This window comes from Tursiops truncatus, chromosome 4 (genome assembly GCF_011762595.2).
Source record: "Tursiops truncatus isolate mTurTru1 chromosome 4, mTurTru1.mat.Y, whole genome shotgun sequence".
Taxonomy (NCBI): domain Eukaryota; kingdom Metazoa; phylum Chordata; class Mammalia; order Artiodactyla; family Delphinidae; genus Tursiops; species Tursiops truncatus.
The window spans coordinates 98,280,030-98,301,641 of record NC_047037.1 but is presented as its reverse complement, the minus strand read 5'-3'; the positions used below and the strand labels follow the sequence as shown (position 1 = coordinate 98,301,641).

At 39.4% G+C, this 21,612-nt stretch overlaps 1 protein-coding gene across 1 annotated transcript in view; it reads right to left on the bottom strand.

The window, feature by feature from the left end:
- The window catches only part of GABRR3 (gamma-aminobutyric acid type A receptor subunit rho3), a 48,360-nt gene that overhangs the window by 15,629 nt on the left and 11,119 nt on the right, over positions 1-21,612 (bottom strand). Inside the window, 7 exon segments of the mRNA XM_073804648.1 lie at positions 793-878; positions 2,344-2,488; positions 6,529-6,669; positions 7,692-7,774; positions 11,180-11,403; positions 15,449-15,496; positions 15,498-15,517. Of these exon segments, the coding sequence (XP_073660749.1) occupies positions 793-878; positions 2,344-2,488; positions 6,529-6,669; positions 7,692-7,774; positions 11,180-11,403; positions 15,449-15,496; positions 15,498-15,517 (747 nt within the window).

The window sequence follows — 21,612 nt, the reverse complement described above, 5'->3', positions numbered from 1 at the left end:
CCTGTTTGAGAACATTGAACATTCAAATTGGTTGAAGCTTATTAGGGCTAGTATGTTGAGGCAGGAGTATGATTGAAAATTTAGCAAATAAAAATACAGAACACTCAGTTATATTTCAATTTCAGATGAACAATGAGCAGTGTTTTAGTATCAGTATGTCCCATACAATATTTGGGATAGACTTAAACGAAAACATTATTTGGTGCTTATCTAAAACACAGATTTAACCAAATGTCCTGTATTTTATCTGGCAACCCTCAAGGGACACCTTGGATTCCAAGTTGAGTGTATTTACTCCAATGGCATTTGAGATGAGAGTATTGTGATCACATTTGCGTTTTAGAGATATCACTCTGGTCATAGGGTTGAACTGGGGCAAGAAGAGAAGGAGGTGAAATAAGCTATTACAAGGCCTCTGCAAGCCCAAACTACATCTTTGTACAAATTAGTAAGAGGTGCCCCTTCCTCTGGAGGACGTCACCCCAAACCATGTCCCATGGAACTTGGGCTGGATTTCTGCTCCCTACTCCTCACTGGGTGCACTGAAAAATTAGGAGTTTGGGATTCACAGATACACGCTACTATATATAAAATAGATAAACAGCAAGGACTTACTATATAGAACAGGTTACTATACATAATATCTTGCAATAACCTGTAATGGGAAGGAATCTGAATCACTTTGCTGTACACCTGAAACTAACACAACATTGTAAATCAACTATACGTCAATACAAAAAAGTTTTTTTTAAACAGAGGGCAAAAACAAAAAACAAAAAACAAAAAACCAACAGAGGGCAAAGTATCTTTGAAAGAACTTGAAGGTGGTAGGAAGGAAAAGCCTAAGAGGATAGCGGTGTTCTAGGAATACTACAGTTCTATTAAAAAGGAGAGGGACACTTCTTATTTGTATATTATTTTACATAAATCTGCATAGAAATTTCCTAACCCTGAGGAATCGGATGTAGACACAAGAAGCACAGAATTTCAGGGGCGACTTAAATGGATTTCAGTGTTCTCCATTCACCCACCCTGCCCTGGAACCAGCGTTTACTGCTGTCATTTTCAAAGTATAAGCGTTGAGCAGTCAGCTTCAGGGATCCTATTGAAAATCATATCCATAAACCTTTAGAGACTGAATACCCTTCTCATTCTGTCTCGAGGGCTGGAAATAGGCCTTTAGTCTCCTCTTTTGGGTCTACACTGCCCTACTGAGGTCAGGGCCAGGCTGCTCTGATGTGAAGGAACAGCTACAATAATTTAATTACTCATTCAGATAGTATGTTTCCTCTTGAAGACATTCAAGCCTCAAATGCTTGTAGATTGAAGCTTTTAATAGGGGAAAGAGGTGAACAAATTATTAATATTAATGACGATTTATGTCTTTCAAATGATCTTTTGAAGTATGCATATAATTTGTGAACATTAACTTAGAAATCACCCTTTCTGGAATGAATTGCGTGATAATTACAATAATTATGAACCACTTATGACAATCTTCTCTCTAGTTAGAGCATTACAGGTGAAAGAACAAAATCAACCAAAATGATAGAGTTCTGCCCCAAACCAGCTAAGAAGGCAGGTGGGATTGACTCTTGGGTTCCCACTAAGTAACATGTTATCTAAGTGCTTAGCTTGGCAACTCCACTTTGTAAGGACTCAATAACTGCTGAGTCTGAAATCATTCCCATAAATCTGTATGTGTGACAGTGGCATATAACATATGTAGATAGAGGAGATAATATACCTGTTAATGAGGCTGGAAATGTTTCTCCACCGGAAATCTCTTGCCCACTAATGTGTCACCATACCTAAAATTCCACTGCAGCTGATTCTGATTTTAGCGTTTAGATTACGCCCTAATTTCTAACTAGTGCTCATGTTTCCAAATTCAAACATCCCCTTCTCCAAGAAGTAATTTATTAAGGTACCAGTAGTATAGGGTGAATTGGTTTGAATTGAAATCTTCTGTGATGTACGGGTTTGTCAGGGGAAGTGAAATGAACTTGGGCAAGGGATAGGGAGGTTTTCCTGAAAGGGAGAAGAGAGACATTTATAAAGTGAGGCTGTTTATGCTTCATAATTTCACCCTCTCTCCTTACTATCATCCAGCTTTGGTCAGTTGGTGCAGCCTTCATAGCTAATGTCTGGATTCCCGAGGAAAGAGTCCAACTACAATTTGCCCTTGAGGCTGTCAAGCCAAATACTGTAACCTGAGCCCACATCAGTAACTATCCCTACTAAACCATCAGTCTCTTTCCCTCTCCACTTACCACCCTTTTTATTTACCTTCCTCGACATTTCTCCCATATTAACATTTCACAAAGGTGTGGAAAGACTTACCCTCTTGCATGAACAGCTCTCTGGTCAATCTAAAATGAAACCCAGGAAAGCATTACCATCAACACAGCCGGGAGACAGGTTTGCAGCACGAAGAAGAAAATATGCCTCCTTAGCACAAAGTTGATGAAAAGCCTGTTGTACCAACCTGTGAGAAAAAGCCAAAGTTTTCATCAGAACAGGTTTCTTCGCGGAAACCCCACACTTAGTGAAACAACATGCTTCTTTAGACTCCAAGCTCTTAGGGAACATGGAACTTAACACACTCATCCTTGTTTACCCAGCATTGGCATAGGACCTGGGCCTGGCACTCCATCCAATGTTTGTTGAACTAACTGAACTGCAGTCTGTTTAATTATCTGACTCAAAGATCCTCCTTTAAATTTCATACCTGCTGTTCAGGGATGAATGGTAATTACATTTTATGGGATGGCCTTTAAAGACCTTTCTCCAAAATATACTGTGTTTGCAGTGTTTCTGCAGGTGAGAAAGTCTTCAGTACATGGCTAATGACTGATGCAATAGCCAATACACTATTTATTAGCTATAACAAATGAAATGAAATATTTTATGTGAAGGAAAAGATTCACAGTAGCTACTAGGTCACTGGATTCCAAGTTAGGATCCAGACAGCTAGGGATTCAAAGAAGAGCTAGGGGGAGGGAGTATCCGTAAACTATTTTTTATTATTTCAAAGTTTCACGGGTACCATTAATTTATCTATGATAAGTCTGCCAAAAAGTAGCCAAATGATGTTCTTTTGCTTGTTGTTGGAATTATATAAACTCACGTTGGTAATATTGATTAATTTGTGCTGATCAAAAGTACAAATTGTAGTCACATCCACACACATTTTGTTCAGGTTTCCCTTTTCACATTGGCTGCAAGGAAGTTTAAAGCCATATTTTTGGACCATCTATAGGACTTCTCTGACTGCCATTCTCTAATAACCACATATATTCTATAACATAACTTACCCTTGTTTTACATTTTTCTTTCTCACACATTTCTGATTCATATCATGCTTTATTTCACAATAGCTGTGATGTCAATCTTATTAAACCTTTTCTAAAATAAGGCAGTGAATAATGAAATGATAAAAATGAAAGTATATCTTTTATAAATAAGTGGTAAGATTAATTTTTCTATGATAAATGCAGTTGACTTTGAGACAAAATTATTCAAATCACAGAGACCATAGGTCAAAATAATAAATAAAACTAAATCATAGATGTTGCACAAGTGGTAAGATTAATTTTTCTATGATAAATGCAGTTTACTTTGAGACAAAATTATTCAAATCACAGAGACTATAGGTCAAAATAATAAATAAAACTAAATCATAGATGTTGCAAAGTTGGAGAACTCTTCTACTTCCTCAGTAGTAATTTCTTAGGTAACTCAAGATGGCAAACCTATTTAGACAGATTAGGTAAATACTTAGGCACTTAGTCTAAGATGTACTCCTAGTCAATCCACACCGAATTGGCAGACTGCATGCCTAATATTCTACTCTTTTTTTTTTTTTTTTTTTTGCGGTACGCGGGCCTCTCACTGTTGTGGCCTCTCCCGTTGCGGAGCACAGACTCCGGACGCGCAGGCTCAGCGGCCATGGCTCATGGGTCCAGCCGCTCCGCAACACGTGGGATCTTCGCGGACCGGGGCACGAACCCGTGTCCCCTGCATCGGCAGGCGGACTCTCAACCACTGCGCCACCAGGGAAGCCCAATATTCTACTCTTAATTAACTGCTGGTTACCCTTCTCTTTCCTACTTGTTCTGAGTTTCTCTCACCATCAGTTGATACGTTTCAGGAACACCAAACAATTTCATTACCAAGGCTAATAAAAGATACACTACATAGTGCATTCTAAAGTCAAAATATACATTTTTTAAGCTACTCATTGTCTTGTATTACCCATGTCACAGTCCACTTCATTATGGTTTGCAATTGAGAATTTTGATTATGGTTGCAGAGTGAAATAATAGCATCTCTGACGTTATAACTTCATATAATTATTGTGAGATTAAAAGAGATAAGGAAAAGCTGTGAAAGTACTTCATAAAGAAAGACATTAATGCATATGGTTTTAAGTCTTGAAATATATTTAGGTAACGAGGTCCTTTCTTTACTCATAATTTTCTGAATTTTTTTTTTTTTTTTGCAACCCAGCAGGAGAAATGTTGCTCTGTCTTGCAGTTCTTCTGGGAAGGGGAGACTAGGGATGGTTTTGTTGTTGAAGCTGTAGCCAAGAAGAGCTCCCTTTACCAACCAGGAAAGGTAGTGCTGCTTTGAAAAGTTGTGGAGCCCTCACTTTGGGTAGTGCAATAAATAGAGTGTGAGTCCATTTTTCATATTTGACTTCTGATAACTTTCTAGCCCCACTGCCCCTTCTGTTCCACACCTGGGCAAGCTAGGAGGAAAGCCAGATGTTACCTCTTTGGCACTGGTGGGAAGATCAAACCATGCAAACACTGCACCATTTAAGGGAATCCTCACCCTAGCCCCACTTTCTAACCACCATAGAACCCCAAGTCAGGCACCCTTTTCTGTTCTCTCAGACATTTTCAGACCTTCTCAGGAGCCTGCCCTGCTCTCTCTAGAAAACCTCATTATGTGAGTAATAAATCTCTTTATACCCTTTTGGCATGTGTGTGGCATCACAGTGACGTACTTGATTGATTGATTGATCGATTGATTCAGCTGCTATTTATTGAGCACCTATCATGCGCCAGGCACATTCGAGGTGAACAAGAGAATGGGGAAGAGATGGTGAACAAGGCAGACAGATCCCTGCACTCTTTCTAGTCAGGCACTCAGACAATAAGGCAGTCAAATAGAGATGTATTTCAGGACATGGTTAGTGATGTGAAGACAAGTACACATGGGAAATGGTGAGGAGGGAAGTCTATTCTAGATAGGATGGCTAGGAAAGCATTCTTTTTTTTTTTTCTTTGCGGTACGCGGGGCTCTCACTGTTGTGGCCTCTCCCGTTGCGGAGCACAGGCTCCAGACACGCAGGCCCAGCGGCCATGGCTCATGGGCCCAGCCGCTTCGCGGCATGTGGGATCTTCCCGGACCGGGGCATGAACCCGCGTCCCCTGCATCGGCAGGCGGACTCTCAACAACTGCGCCACCAGGGAAGCCCTAGGAAAGCATTCTTTGAGGAGATGATATTTGAACAAAGCTCTGAGCAAAATGAGGAAGCTGGTCATCAAAAGATCAGGGGAAAACATTCCAGGCAGAGAGAGAAAAGGCCAAAGCAGAAACCCTGCAGATGGAATAAGATGGGTGTGTTTGAAGACACACAAGAAGTAGGGAGAGGGGGCAGGGGTAGTTGTTGAGGTCAGAGCCTTAGGCAGAGAAAGATCATGTGGGCCCTTGCAGGCCATGGTGAGAAGCTTAAATTCTGCTGTAAGTTTGGTGGAAAAACACCAGAGGGCTTTGAACAGAGAAGAATTGTGCTGTTTATGTTTTCAAAAGAACACTCTGTCTGCCGTATTAAGAGTAGACTGCAGGGGCCGAGAGGAAGCAAGGCATCTAGTTAGAGGTGGTTATATGACGAAGACAGAAATCTACACAGACGGTCCCTGACTTAAGACGATTTGACTTACAATTTTTTGACTTTATGATGGTATGAAAGCCATACACATTCAGTAGAAACTGTACTTCCAATTTTGAATTTTGATCTTTTTCCCGGGCTGGCCATATGCTCTCTGTGTGATGCTGGGCAGCCGCAGCGAACCAGCCCCCAGTCAGCCCCAGATCACGAGGGCAAACAACCGATACACTTACAACGATTCTGCACCCAGACAACCATTCTGTTTTTCACTTTCAATACAGTATTCAATTAAATTACAGAAGGTATTCAACACTTTATTACAAAATAGGATTTGAGTTAGATGAATAAGTGTTCTGAGCACATTAAAGGTAAGCTAGGCTACTTATGATATTTGGGAGGTTAAGTATATTAAATGCACTTCAACTTATGATGGATTTATTGGGAGGTAACCCCATCGTAAGTTGAGGAACACCTGTATTGGAAAGGTAGAGGTGGCTGCCTATAAAAGAAGGATGATATTATTGGCCAAATGGTATGCTTGTTTGGACTTGGGTCTTTCCACTCATACTTTGCCGACAGTAGATGCTCAATAAATGCTGATGAACTGTCCACATAAAATACGGTACCTGTGCTGCTATAGAAAACAAATCCACTGGATGCACCGAATTCCTCAATGAAGAACTGAGAAAGCGAAATATGCTCGTCAGTATTCAGGGACTTGTGTCCATGTTTCCAGTACAGCATTAGATCCTCCTCATTGTAGGCATCTAAGACAAGAAAATAACATTCTTTTTATTGGAGTAAGCTCTTGTAAGTTCCATGAGGTCTATGACCATGTTTTATACAGTTCTGTATCCCTGGGGTCTGGTCCAATGTCATGGCTCTGAAATATACGTTTGCCAATAGACTGATAATATCCACATCTTCAAAAAGAAAAAAAAACCTCCAAAAATTAGACCCCGATTACTGGCATAGTGTGGCAGCTTTTTCTGTGCCCACGTGACGCATTAAAACTCTCCTAATAGCTGTTTCCATGTCTGTGTGTACTGTGATGTCACAGCACCGCCTTTCCCTCACAGGTCTGATGCCAAGTCTTTAGGCCCCTTTAGTTTTGTAGCTCTATTGGATGAAATTCCAGAGTGAGCTGGGCTTGTATAGAATTTTCTTCTATAATCAAATACTATTATAGAGAGTTTCTAATGGATTTGGGGAGGAGCATCTACGTAGGAGACATCCATTGAGATTCCCAGCATTTTACCCACATTATGGAAAACTGCAGTCAGCTTTTAAGATATCATGTCAAAAATAGCTGGTGGGTCAAAGTAATTGACAGGGAGCTGGCTCAGATGCCCTCTGACAGGGCTTTGATTAGGAGGTTTAAGTCTAGAGCTGGGTTTTTCCAGGGAAACAAAGCATACTTAATGGAAGACTGGGATTTATACGGGAACATAAATGGCGGAGCTTTCTAAATCTGCCCGTCTCTGTTAATAGCATTAGCAAGAATACAACTTTTTAGGGAGCTATTCCTTTAAAATCATTGTGGAAACTGCAGAATATGTAGTTATCAAAGCATTTTTTTCCTTGAATCTTCTATCTTCTCATTTGAGAGACAATTTGCCATCATGATTCTTACTAAAAAACCAACCAACCAACCAACCAACCAACCAGCTGTTTTGGACAAATATATTTATCAAGATGTTTACATGCTTGTTAAGAGTATGCTTATTTATATGCAAGTATGTGATGGTGTGTTCAGACCACACATACTCCATAGGGAAGTAAGACTTACAGCTTTCCCGTTCAAGGGAACAATTTTGAGTGTCAAGTGGAAACCTGCTGAAATCCATAAAGCACATTGCTGTAACAGTTATCCTATAGCAAGAATGAGAAAAAGAAAACTGCAGATCATTTAACCACATGGTCAAATAAGCAATGCAGCATTGAAGCTCTCTGACACTTTTGAGTGCCTTTCAAGACTAATGCAAAACAGGTGTTACCATCTTCTTTCCAAGTAACCCATAAGGAAGCAAACCCAGGAAGGTAGGTGATTTGCGTAAGACACAGTTAACGAGTGAATTCCTGCCCTAATAATTGCTTCTGATCTCACCATTTCCTGCTCAGCTTCCTCTATATTTTCTGGGTGTTTTCAGAAAAACACACTTCAAAGTGAGAAGACTTTTAAATAGATTTAAATACTTTCTGCTTTCTGGAAGATGCAAACTTAAATAGTTTCCAGTAATAAAGAGCTGGAATGGTGGTAATAAAAACCTATGAGTAAAGGTTTCTTTCACAAAGCAAGTTTACCTGAGGAAATTATCTTTCCAGGAGTGAGGGGAAAGCCTGGAGCATTTTCAGTTATAGATCTACGTGCTATTAAGCATGTAATTCAGGTGCTATCAAGTGAAAGGCTTGCATACTGATGAGGACTGCTTTTTCAAATTTTATGTCCTTTTAGCTTTTCCTGGCTTCAGGCAGAGGCTGTTGAACTTTGGTACCCGCAATAGCAGATCGGAGGTTCCTTAAAAGGCCCCTGAGCAAGTCTGCAAAAAACAAAGGCAACAGCTGGTCCTACCGATGGTGTATCCAAGTTAATCAGAGGAGTAGAACCATTTTATCTGCCGGGGGTTGAATTCTACTGTCAATAGTCATGCAGCCAAATGCCAAGCCAGGGAGATGTCTGGATAACTTTGTGTCACAAAACATATTCATTTTGGCATCTTCCTTGTACTTTAAAGCTGGAAAGGACTTCTGAAATCTTTGAGTCTACTTCCTTCAGAGTACATATGAATAAATTAAAAACCAAGGAGATTAGGCAGGCACTATTAAAGAAAAAACTATGCATGATACTTGTTAAAGAATGGTAGGCAGACTCTATTTAGGAGGGCTACTATAATTTTTTTTTAATGGGTAACAAAGATTGGGCTCAACTCCAAATATAATGAGTGGGAATTTATAGTGAAGGAAGAGGGAGTGGGGTGGAGGTGCGGAGGTCAGTGGATGAACAATTACCAAGAGGAAACATCAGGGCTTGGGCGATTCTGGCTAAATGGACCTAACAGGATTCTTGCTGAAGGGGGGCCAGGGTGATCAGATATCAGCTGGGGGTTAGGGGGTGGATGAGGAACCTCATCAGATATGGAGGGTGATCAGATATTGATAATAGGGGAGCAGGGCCTAGGTGAGAAGACAGTTCAGAGGAGACTGAGTAGAATTTGGTCAAAGAGAGAATCTTTGTCAGTAGACGGTGTCAGAACCAAGCCTGAAACCAGGTGACTGGCTGGGCTTCAGCTGGCTCTGCTGTCAGCTGAAATAGCTGTGCAGACAACAGTTTTGAGTCCTTCTCCAAGACCAAGCTCAGGTTCAATGTTTCACTAGAAGGATTCACAGAACTCATCAAAGCTGTTATACTAACAGTTAATGGTTCATTGCAATGAAAGGATACCAGTTAAAATCAGCAATGAAATAAGATGCATAGGGTAGGTTCCAGGAGAGACCAGGAGCAAGTTTCCAGCTGTCCTGTTCTAGTGAAGGTATATGGACAGTGCTTACTTCTCCTAGCAATGATGTGTGACAACATGCACGGACAATTGCCAACCAGGGAAGCTACATAAGCTTTGGAGTCCAAAGTATATATTAACTGAAGGTTGGTCACATAGTTATGGCTGACCTTAGTTTTAGCTCCTCCAGAGATCAAGTTGATACCGTGCGGCTCAAGGCCTCCGGGTAAACAAAGACATACTTATCAGGCAGGATATTCCAAGGGCTTGTAGGTTATTTCCCAGGAACCAGGCAAGAGCTAAATCTTTCTTTGGAATGTGCAGGGTAAGGATAATCCCTCGAGTTAATTCTCCAGTGGATATCGCCTCGTCAAAATAATTAATTTAAATCAGTTGATTCCTTGGCCAGATGCTGCCAATCGGCTTCTGATTCCTAGGAACGCTTGATTCCAGTACTTATTAGAGTCCTATGTTGCTTCTGATTTAAAAGTCCTATGGAAAGTAGTATTTTCCTTTAATTTCATTTTTTTTAAAAAAAAGCATATGAAACATCTGGTAATAGCACCTTTGTACTAAAGTGAGCAAGGTGTTTTTAATGAACAAAAAGAATCTGTATTGGTTTCCTATTTCCATTGTAACAAATTACCATAAACTTGGTGGCTTAAAACGACAGAAATGTATTCTCTCACAGTTCTGGAGGCCAGAAGTCTGAAGTTAGTATCACTGGACTGAAATCAAGGTGTTAGAAAGGCCCTGCTCCCTCCAGAGGCTCTAGGGGGGAAATTCATTCCTTGCTTCTCACAGCTCCTGGTAGCTGCCAGCATTCTGGGGCTAGTGGTTGCATCACTCCAATCTCTGTCTTCATGGTCACACTGCTTTCTATTCGTCCATGTATGTCAAATCCTTCCTCTGCCTTTCTCTTACAAGGATACAGATGATTGCATTTAGGACCCATCCAGATAATCCAGAATAATTCCCCTATCTCAAGACCCTTTATTTAATCACATCTGCATAGATCTTTTTTTTTTTCCTTATAAAATAACCTTCACAGGTTCTGGGGATTAGGGCATGGATAACTTTTGGGAAGCTAATTTTTTTGGTTTTTTTCAGTTTACTACTGAATCCTTCTGGGATTTCTAAGACATAAAAAAAATGAATTGCTTGGATTTACCAAACATTTTTAGGATTACCTATGGTAAGCCACTCAGTAAGCACAGGACTCAGGCTTAAAAACATATGGTATATTAAAGATGGAGGGATATTATAGCATAGTGTCAGTACAAATGTTTTAAATTAAAAATTTTTTTTCATTTTCAAAATTTTTTAAATGAAGAAACTAGGGGTAACTTGGATGATGACTATATATTCCTGTGAAAAATGAAGGAGATAGTTAACAAAATTATTTAGTTGATCCAAGATTCCAAGACTGCTTGTTGGGGTGCAGGGTGGGGTGGAGTTGGTGAGGAGGAAAAGTAGTTTTGTATACTTATAAAATTGTGGGCCAGATTCTTAAGGATTTCCATAATTCAGCTCCACTCTGTCCAACCTTATTTCCTATCATTCTCCAATACATGCCCAGAGTGGGTACAGTTAGACTAGGAAACCATTCTTTAAAACCTGGAAGTTAGAACCAGGAAAAATCACATCTTCTGCTTGTGTCCCAAGCTCCAGCATTACTAAATACAGCAATATTGGGAGTTTAGCCTGAAGTGAGGCCCATCAGCTTTGGTGTAGATGGTGTGGTATAAGGAAGCCAAAGGCAGTAGACAGCCCTCCTTACCTGACACTGAAGAGGACATTTCCATCAGGGTGTACACACAGCATGATGTTCTCCGCAGTTGTATCATGGATGAAGGATCTCTTCGAATGGACAAAAAAGATATCAGGCACCCAAATCTTTTTGATTAATCTGTGATCAAAAGTCATGCTTTTGTTGGTTTTGCTGGGAAAGGCAAGTCTTTCATCTTTCCAGTAATGCCTGAGATAAAAAGTCATTGTAAAGTCCTAGGTAGAGAGAAGCAGAGACAAGTCAAGGTCAGTAGGAAAATGGTTCAGGGTGACCAATCAATACTATTAGTCTCGACTGGTTTCCATGGGTGTTAGTGACCTGTCCGTGCATAGCTTATATTTTCAGGTAGATTTAGAATGAAGCTACTGAGCTTCGGTCACAGAGCCTCTCCCTCACCTGGACTCTGGTGAATGTTGAGAGTTTCTGAAAACCATCAAGTATTCAAGTTGGTGAAGGGAGACAGGTTATAACTGGGAAGCATTTCTACCTAAGCACTCTGGTAAATCACCTAAAGAGATCTCAGAAGAAAGGAACCTGAAACTCCATGGTCTGGTATTTTATTTTGATTTTTTTCTCATTATAAATAAATATTCACTTTTGTGATTGATTTTGTATCCATACATTTATATTGTTTTTGTTTTAAAGAAGCCCTCCCCAAGTTGAAAAAACTACAGTCCCACAAAAACCTGGACACAGCCTTTATTGGAGCTGTTAGTGGAAAGCATGTTTTCAGAGGTTCTGAAAAAGCGACAATGATCTCCCTCTTCTTGAGAGACAGAAAGAATGCCAGGAGATGGTGGTGCTGGAATTTTAGTGTGCAAAAGAATCACCTGTGAATTCGTTAAAATGGCACATTCCCCAGAAGCTAGTTCCCAGAGATTCTGATCCAGTATGGCTCAGGTATTTGAATTGTTAATGTGTATTCCAGTTGTAAGGAGGTAAGGATGAGGGGGAAAAGCTATATTAACATTATGTTAGCAGAAAAAAAAAAAAATGGTTAGTCAATAATTTGAGTTTTATTTGGCTCTCAGATACGACATTAAATATTTTGTTTGAACAGAAGTTCTCCTATCTTCGTCCAAGTCACTGGGTGTGGGCGACAACGTGTTTCACATTTCCCAAATGCTTACTTCACACTATCATTTATTGCCCAACAACACTCTTATTTTTCTTGAAATAACACGTATAATAGAACTTTGACATTTATTACACAGGCAAAGAACAAATCTCAGTAAACCACAAATAAGTCATCAAGCAATGATGAGCTCATTTGTTTTTCTTAGGATCAGAATAGAAGTACATTGTATTATTGCTCTGCGTTAATCTGGGAGCATCAGCCCTGTGTAATTTTGGATTACAGTGAGGGTGAATAAATAGAATGGTTCATTCATTACTGTAACACTACTCCACAGGGAATCCTGTGGGTTACTGCATGGATTGCTTTAATGAGCATATATTTGGTTTTAGATGCTCAGTCTGATCAGAAGGGCACTGGGCAAATACTGAGCCTATGAAGTCAAATGGCAGACATTGGTATATACATGTCAGTGGTACATCAGCGTCACCACTAGTTGGCACTATCATGAGAAGCGGGCTGAACAGCCTGTTTTGAGGAGAGCAGGACAAAACTAAAAGGGATCGAAAGTGAATTCAGGGTGGGACAGGGGAGCATGGGAAAATGATAAATGAGAAGCAAAAGAAGCCAACACTGGAGGTCACTGATGATTTTTTCAAATTAGGCATGGAGAATGCAGACCAGTTTTTGCTGATACTGAGTACTAAGGCTGAACTTATTCAGGAGAAAAGGATGAGGTCCAGTTTTGGGGGCTGTGGGGTAGACACAACGAGATTTTTAGATGCAGACTGGATCATTCAGGTATCACTTAGAGATTACGCCAGGAGAGGCGAAATGAGAGCCTGCTTCTGGAGCACAACAGGCTCAAGAAAATGTCACTAAAAGCCACTTTTGGTAAGGGAAAAGCCAACGCTTTCTAATCAAGGCATTTTTGAATAGTGGGTACTAGTGGTGCTATTCCCTCTGGGAGTAGGGTGCTTAAAATGAAGGAAGTTTCATTTAAGGTTTGATATTGAACTGAAATAAATATTAAATTAGATAATGACAAGGACTAGAAGGACATTAACTGAAGACTGAAACCAGATGTTGGGCCATAGAAGATCTTGTTTAGACTTTTCTGGAATTTTTATGTGTCCTGTAATTTTCATTTAGTTAGCATTTGGATGGCAATGACTAGTTGAAGGAATCACTATAAATAAAAATATTAATTAAGTTTACATATGAAAAGATTATTTGCTCTTTCAATTTTAAGTGATTTATATTTTCTAGGTCCTGCTTCCTTAAGAGATCCCTACTTTATTCTTTCTCTTTCATTCTCTTCTTTTTTAAAAAAAATTACCTTTGTGGTAATTGCATACTAAAAATAATATGTAGAATCTAAATTTCAATACTTAATTCTATGAAAAACACTATATATAAGCCACAGTTCATATATCAAAAATACTTTTATTCCAAAAAATATCTCAAAGCAACTTTTGAAAATTTCACAAGAACACACATGTAAAAGATTCCAGAAAAGGGAATAAAATGCAAGGATTAACATACATGAAATGACCAGATTAGATAAACAACAAACTAAATCTTTCCAGATGGAAAACGGAGCTTGAAACTAATTCATATCTTCTCTATTCATGGAGGGGGTATTCCCTGGTTTTATTTTTATCACCCTCTAGCCCCCTGCAAAAACCAAGCTTCCATATTCAAAGTAGAAGATGAAAGACAACAAGCGTTTGGCTAAGAGTTGCAACTTCAGATGTCTCCCTGGATCAGGACCTGGCAGGAAACACCAATGAACGAAGCAGGATGAACCTAAGAGGAAAGCCAGGCATGGGTTCCAGGGCAAACTGGAGGGCACAGGCCCTATCTAACGGCATTCACAAACTGTCTAAAACTTGGGGGGAGGTAGGAACAAATTCAAAACTGAAACCACAACCAAAACCAAAACATGTTCAAAGCTGCATCCTACCAGTGAGTACCTGTTAGGGCCCTTGTCATTAATAGTTGCACCTAGTGCAATGTTGATAGGAAACAAAAGAAAGACAACTACAGGAGATGATGGAAAAGACAACACAACTGAAGAGAACAAAATTAGATGGAAAGAGTGATTCAAATATAAGAATATACATCACTTAGGTAAGAACAAGGAAATGGACATTGAAAATTTGAAACTATAACGCACTTTTTATTTGGCATAGAAAAATATACTAAAATGGGCTACACAAAGCTCTGAGACATTAACAAATTAACAGAATAGTAGTAGGTAAAAAGGAATTACATCAATAATGTATATGTTTGTGCAAGTAAATATTATTCTTAAAGTACCTGAAAAAAGCTTAAAATTACTTAAATGAAACACAATTCTGGTAATTATGTAGACTCGGTAGTTCTAAAGTGGGAGTAGAGAAAATGAAATGGAAAAATTATGGTAGGGGATATTAAAACATAAATATAGCTAAAATGGTAAAACTGGGTTAGGGGGAATGGGGAAGAGGAAACAAAAAAGCAAAGCATATAAAATGGCAAAGGAAACAGGAAAAGGCTAAAAGGAAAATGATAATAATCAATCAGTTTAAAGTTTTAAGTGATGGTGGTTTGCAAGTACTACTCCATAAAAATGACAAATATTTCAGTGCAAAAATAAAATAAGGGCAGTCTCTTCTGGATTTCTAGAAACTCTAAGGGAATGGACAAACTTTTCTTAATTTAAATTTTTAGTCCTATGAGTTTAAAAAATCCTTTGTTCTCTGCTATTGTTTTTCTACAGATAAGCAAAGTTAGTATGAACTGAAAAATCTGGAAGCATTCTATCAACCCAGATTCAGGTGTTTATCATTTTGTGGGTAAGGACTCATGGTTGTGACTTCATATTTCACGTATATTATGATCACCCTTTCTTCTTGTGCAATTGTTTCTGGTTCATGTCACATAGCTAAATATATCATGTCCTTCAGTGCTGCACCACTGTAAAGCCATTAGAAGGAAAAGAGAAGAGGAGGAAAGGAATGAGAATTTTAATCAGAGGTAGAAAGTGGTGGATAGAAGAGAGTAAAGCAACTTCAACTTTATTAAGCAAAGTAGGAAAAATAAGTAACATACATAATTAAGATGATTTATTAAAACACCAGTGATTTTGACACTATTGAGACTCTATCCTTTCAGAAAAAGTATCTCATAGAGAAACTGACCATGTTAACCTCTGAAATGCTGTCAATGCTTTCAACCTGGACATCTATAACCCACAGGCACTGGAGATCCTTCAGAAAGAAGAATGGGTAATATAACGAGGAATCAGGATTATTTTGGAAACATTTAAAGTGGAGAGAGATCAATGTTGCAAATGAATTATTTTTCAAGTTTTAACAATAAATCTCTCCATTGTCTATTGATATATTATTACACATTCAGGGAGTGGATGTAGTCATGGAGTTCATGACTTTGGTAAATATGGGAGCCTTTCCTCCCTTGCCAAAAATTCAGCCTTTTTCACTTGGGCAGTGCATGGCAGGCTAGAGGAACACACTGCTAGTACAGTGCTACACAGGGATGCTGCACATTCAGAAATGTCGCTACCCAGATCATCAGTAACCACAACCTGCATTTGGGATAAAGCAAACATCCTTTGAAATGTGTGGCTGAGAGTATTCTGAAAGTCAGAATTGGAGCAACTTCAGACAGACAAGTGCTGAGATTGGTGTGCCGTTGGGCCTCACAGAATCAGGCTCATGCACCCAGAGAACAGACTGAGACCAAGACATTTCCTTGTTACACCTTACAGAGGGTTTCATCTGTTCCTGTGTGAGGGGATGCTGATGTTAATAGCTTCATTATTTAGTATTGTGTATGAAATTTGATGTATATATATGTTCAAATAGTTTGTATATTTATACATATAGTCTTCGTATGTTTTCTTTCCATGGTGACCAATTCTCAAACTTTATAGTCCCGAGTTAAAAAATGCTTTCAACTGTTGTTGAAAAAACAGAAATCTTGCCTAGATGGATCCCAGGTGGCTGTTTCAGTCAAGATTCTGGGATTTAGAAGGGACTGGCCAGAAAAACTTCCTTCCTTATTGTCTGGATGTGCTACATGTGAAATATATGTGCATATAATTTAATAAGGCACCTAATTATTGTGTTTTAAATGCACACTATAAAACAAGATATGCCTCGCCAGTCCCTGTGCACCTTCTATGACCCCCCTGCCCCATTAATTGGCTGATGTTACCTTCACTTTATCGACCCAGGTTCCCTCTTCTATTCCATAAGTCTAAACCCTCAATATCCTTCTTTACTTACCAGGGTATCAGCTGGCCAGGCACTGGGCCTGTCACTAGAATATATTTCTGTTTCAGGCTTTAGGAATACCTTACTTGCACCTTAACCACCAACTACTTCCTGTCATTGGACCAATTACTTCCTGTAATGTTAATAATGACAATTCTATTAAAATTTTGTTTAATGATAATTATGATTAAGCATTAACTTGGGAACAGCTCAGTATTATTCCTTTATCAGCTTTAACTCTGATGCTTTTATTTTGTTTGGTTGTCTTTTTTCTTTAATTGGTAGAGCTATCAAAATAAAAAAATCATGGAAAGATCTCATCCCTGCCCCTATCTGGCCTTTCAGGATGAGTAAATATTCCCATTAACTCCAATACTCCAAGGGACTGAAGGGATTGGACAGGTCTTGGACAGGGAGCAGAATGTCCTGGAGAAAATTCTGGCATTAGAGTCCAGACCAGAGTTTGAATCCAGCTCCATGTCTCACGTGTGATCTCGGGTCAGTAACATCTCTAAGCTTAGTGTCCTCAGCTATAAGTCCAGTAGTAGTACTCACCTTGGAGACTTACTGAAAGACTAGAAATAATATACAGTAAACTTAATTGATACTCAGTAAATAGCACAGAATAAATGTTACTCTTACTGCAATTCAGCAAAAATGTGAAACTGTTCCTAGGACTGCAAACCACAATTCCCAATCTTACATTCAAACATTTAGACAATCAGTCCACTCTTCACTAAAAAATGATCCAGTGTTTCTTACAGAGAGCTTATTTTAGGACAAAACCTGAACACAACTTGGATTCAAGATCTCATGACTTGTAAGTAGGACCTATTTACTGATGACTATCTCTGCAATCCAGGAACAGTCTTATAAAGCCACCATACAAGGACATTCATGCCACCACTGGACAAGCACTGGGCCCTCGGGGTTGTTTGAAGGCTGGACTGACAGTGGGGTAATAGTATGGCTTGTCTCTTAGGAATGGGTTCCTGGAAACATCTTAGATTTCTTCTTTCTTCCCTCTCATTTTTTCTATTCTTGTGGGGATCTTCCATCTCAAAGGAAAGTGTTTGTCTTCAGATGCTGTCTAACCTCATTTTTGTCTCCTTTGCATTTGATGCCCAAGTGTACTTTCTCCTGGGTCTAGGCCTCTGTACTCTGGTTTGACATTCTGAGGACAGAGTGGAGGGTGAAGGCGTGTAAAGGCAAGATGCAGAATCATAGAATTTTGGAGCTGGATAAAAGCTCCAAAGATCATTCTTTTTGTAAAACAGGAGCTGAGTCCCAGAGAAAAAGTGGCAATAAAGCAAAAACAAACCAAAACAAAACAAAAAAACATGAAATTTGTAGCCACATAAACCCGAGTTAAAATTAAATGTCTGGGGCTTCCCTGGTGGCGCAGTGGTTGAGAGTCTGCCTGCCGATGCAGGGGACACGGGTTCGTGCCCCAGTCCGGGAAGATCCCACATGCCGCGGAGCGGCTGGACCCGTGAGCCATGGCCACTGAGCCTGTGCATCCGGAGCCTGTGCTCCGCAATGGGAGGGGCCACAACAGTGAGAGGCCCGCGTACCACACACACACACACACAAAATTAAACGTCTGTAAATCCTTAACTCCTCTAAGCCTCAGTTTGCTCATCTGTAAAATAGGGGAAATAAGTATATGGTATGTGCCTAATTGGGTTGCTGTGAAACAAAATGAAAAAATGCATGTTAAGTCCTTAGCCTAACCTAACATTCAAATGTCTTAACCAACTTATTCAGTATCTATTTGATGTGTAATACATAGAACACGAAATATAACACTTTCATAAATACTCTTATTAATTCTCTATGTAAAGCATTTGGAATATAGTAAAAATTAAATGACTATTAACTATTACAGTTAGGTGTTGATTTCCCAGGATCACTAACTAGGTAGTGGCATAGATGTTTATACTGCTTTATATATATATATATAAAGCTAGATCATCTATCTGGTTTTATGCATGCTGGAATAAGGAGAGCTAAATGAAAGTTATTCATCTTATTTGTGAGGTGCATTTAAAATACTTTATATATTATCTAATGTTATTATTATAGCCACTTCATTAGTTAGCTGGGTAGAATCAATCTTAACTCCATTTGATATGAGGGAACTCATGCTCAGCAAGGTTGAAGAGCTTGCCTGCAACCTAGAGCTGTTTAATGCAGGAATACAGCCAGGTCCCTCTGGCTCCCAATCTGGTCCTCCTGTGTGAAAGCAAAGACTACACAAGCGGCTTTTAGAGCTTTAGCTTTTGTTTTGACTCAGTAGTCAGTATCTAGATGCTGAATTGTTTTCACTTTAAAGAAACAAAGAAATCATCAACTATAAAACTAAAACCAAAAAACCCCTTAGTTATGGGAGATGTAAAGGGTAGGGAAAGTGTAAATAAAGAAAATGAGCTGCAATTTATAACCCAAGTTAAACAAAAAGCTCCCTTAAATATGTATCCTCCTTTTTCCACATAATGAGTCAATTAATCTTCTAATGCTTTATAAAAGACACTGCAGTAGCAGCTGGTTTTACTGTTAAGGCTAATTAGGAAAACATTAAGGCAAGAGAAGTGCTGAAGTTACATTTAGCTCAAGAGGAAAGAAGTATGTGTGTGTGTTTGTGTTATGGACAAGTATAAAGAAAGAGAAGATAAATTTAAGCCTGTCTTTTATATCCTGCAGGCTGATTTTCCCAGGAAGGCAGGCTTGAGAGAACAGAGAAGGGGTCACCTGTATAAAAAGCGGTTCTGACCAAGACAAGAGAAGGTTAAGGATTATATTTCACAGGGCTACCAGACTGACATTTCTGACTGAATTTATGGATTTTTCTGCCTGAACTGACTGAACACACAAGCCATTTGGATACCATTTAGCCCCAGTCCATGATTGTCAGAAAAATTTCTTAATCGTGGGATGATTTGCCACCTGCCACTAAATAGTACATATAAATTGCATTTTTAATGACCCCACAAAGTAGCCTCAGGAAAAAAAAATGTTTTAAAAATTCTTAACATGTATCCCTAACAGATCAAGAGAAGTGGAATTTTAAGATCAGTTTTATGTTTTTCTGAGGGATGAGGATGATATATAGGAGGGAGAATGGAGGCATAAATGCTTTAAGATAAAAGTAGAGGGTCGGCTCTTGGTAATCTATGACAGTGCTTGTCAAATTGTAAAGCGTATTCAAATCACCTGGAGATCTTGTTAAAATGCAGATTTTGATTCAGAAAGCCTGGGTGGGGCCTGATCTTCTGCATTTCTAACTAACTCCCAGGTGGTTCTGCAGCTGGTCCTTGGACCACTTTGAGCTACAAAGTGTAGCATGCTTGTTTCAAGGTCCAAATTCAAGGACGGTAATTTTTCTCTTAATCTTTCTGGCTTTCAATGGTCTAAAATAGGCCCATAAAACCCGTTCCTCTAGGATAGTAGTTCATTTAATTGAGGAACCTAACCTGACAGGAATTAGGGCAGCTTTTTGAATCGGTATTGAAGAGAGTACATCATTTTGAACTGCTAACCGCTACTCGGGAGAGGCCCATTCCAAGCCATTCCTGTGCGTCTGGAGCCCCCTAATGGCTCAAAGCACCCATAGCCCGGCAAGTTTAACTTTGTAAGATTTTCCCCAACTAAACCATGAGAGGGAAAAGATTTTAGAAACTCTTTATAGAATCATAGAGACCAAGGTTCAGAATACCCGAGTAAGAGTTGTAGAGTATATTCTCCAAACTTTGGGCAAAACTTTGGGGGAAATAAACGGTCTGTTGGGAATGGTAGTTAGATTTCGGGCATCTTTTGGAGAATTGTCATCCTTAATGACACATCTGAGAAGTAGTGATGTAAGACAACAACAGCAAAAAACCAAAAACAAAAAAAAAAACAAAAGAAGATTAAAAAAATAGACCTATAATTAAAAAAAAACCAAAACAACAGAAACGCACACATCTTTAAACCTGATTGATTTTGAGGCTTCTAAAAATCTTAAATTAGGTTCAATAAGTGTGAGAAATGCTCTGGAAAACAAACAAATTCTACTCACCATGATTTAATCTGATGCTGATAATCTAATTCAGTAGTTATCACATGTGATCTCGGATCAGCATCACCAAGGAACTTATAAGACGTGACAATTGGTGACGCCACTCAAATCTACTGAATCGAAACCTCTGTGGGGGAGGCCCAGTAACCTGGCTGTTAAGGAGCCCCCAGGTGACTCTGATGCTTGCTAAAGTTTGCATCACTAACCTAATGAAATCAAAACCATACCCTTAGAACTGCGACCCAATGGATTCCAGGAAATGAGAACAAAAACCAAACAACCCTCAACATAACAGCTACCTGATGTACTTTTAAATTTTCCCTGTTAACAAATGAGTTTTCTAGGGTACCTACATGCCTGTTGTGCTTCCCTTTGTCATAACCACAACATGATGAGTATCAAGTTCTCCTCACCCCACGCTGAGTACTTGAAGCATTGGTTATTTATCGAAAAGCGGTACCTGTTCTACTGCTGGGGGATCCTGCCTCCTCACCACCACGCTCACTTCTCTCACCTCCATAGCTCTAGCATGAAAAGTTGAGTGGGAGGTGGGAGAGGTATGGTGGGAGACCTTAGGTCAATGACAGGAGGGTCAGGATGGATTTAGCAGTAAGACGGAGAGTTCAGTTTACCTTGTGGATTTTACCACATCCTGTGCATCTCTGGGAAACTTGGTACCCTCAGTGATGCAACTACATGCACAGTAAACAATCTGACGGGAGGAAAGGCTTTCTTACAAGTGTATCCTTCTAATGTGGTTTGCTTCTGTTCTCATCAGCCATTGCATCTTGGTTCCACCACTTACTGCTTTTTTCATGGCCTTGAGAAAATTTCTTGACTTCTCTAAGCCCCAGTTTCCCCATTGGAATATTAGGGATCACAATAACGCCTACTTCATAGGGTCACTGTGAGCGTGGAACGAGACAGTGCATTAAAGGGCTTAGCACAGTGCATTAAAGGGCATTCCAACATTTTGATCACTTTTTGTTGCTAGGAGTAAATAAAGGAA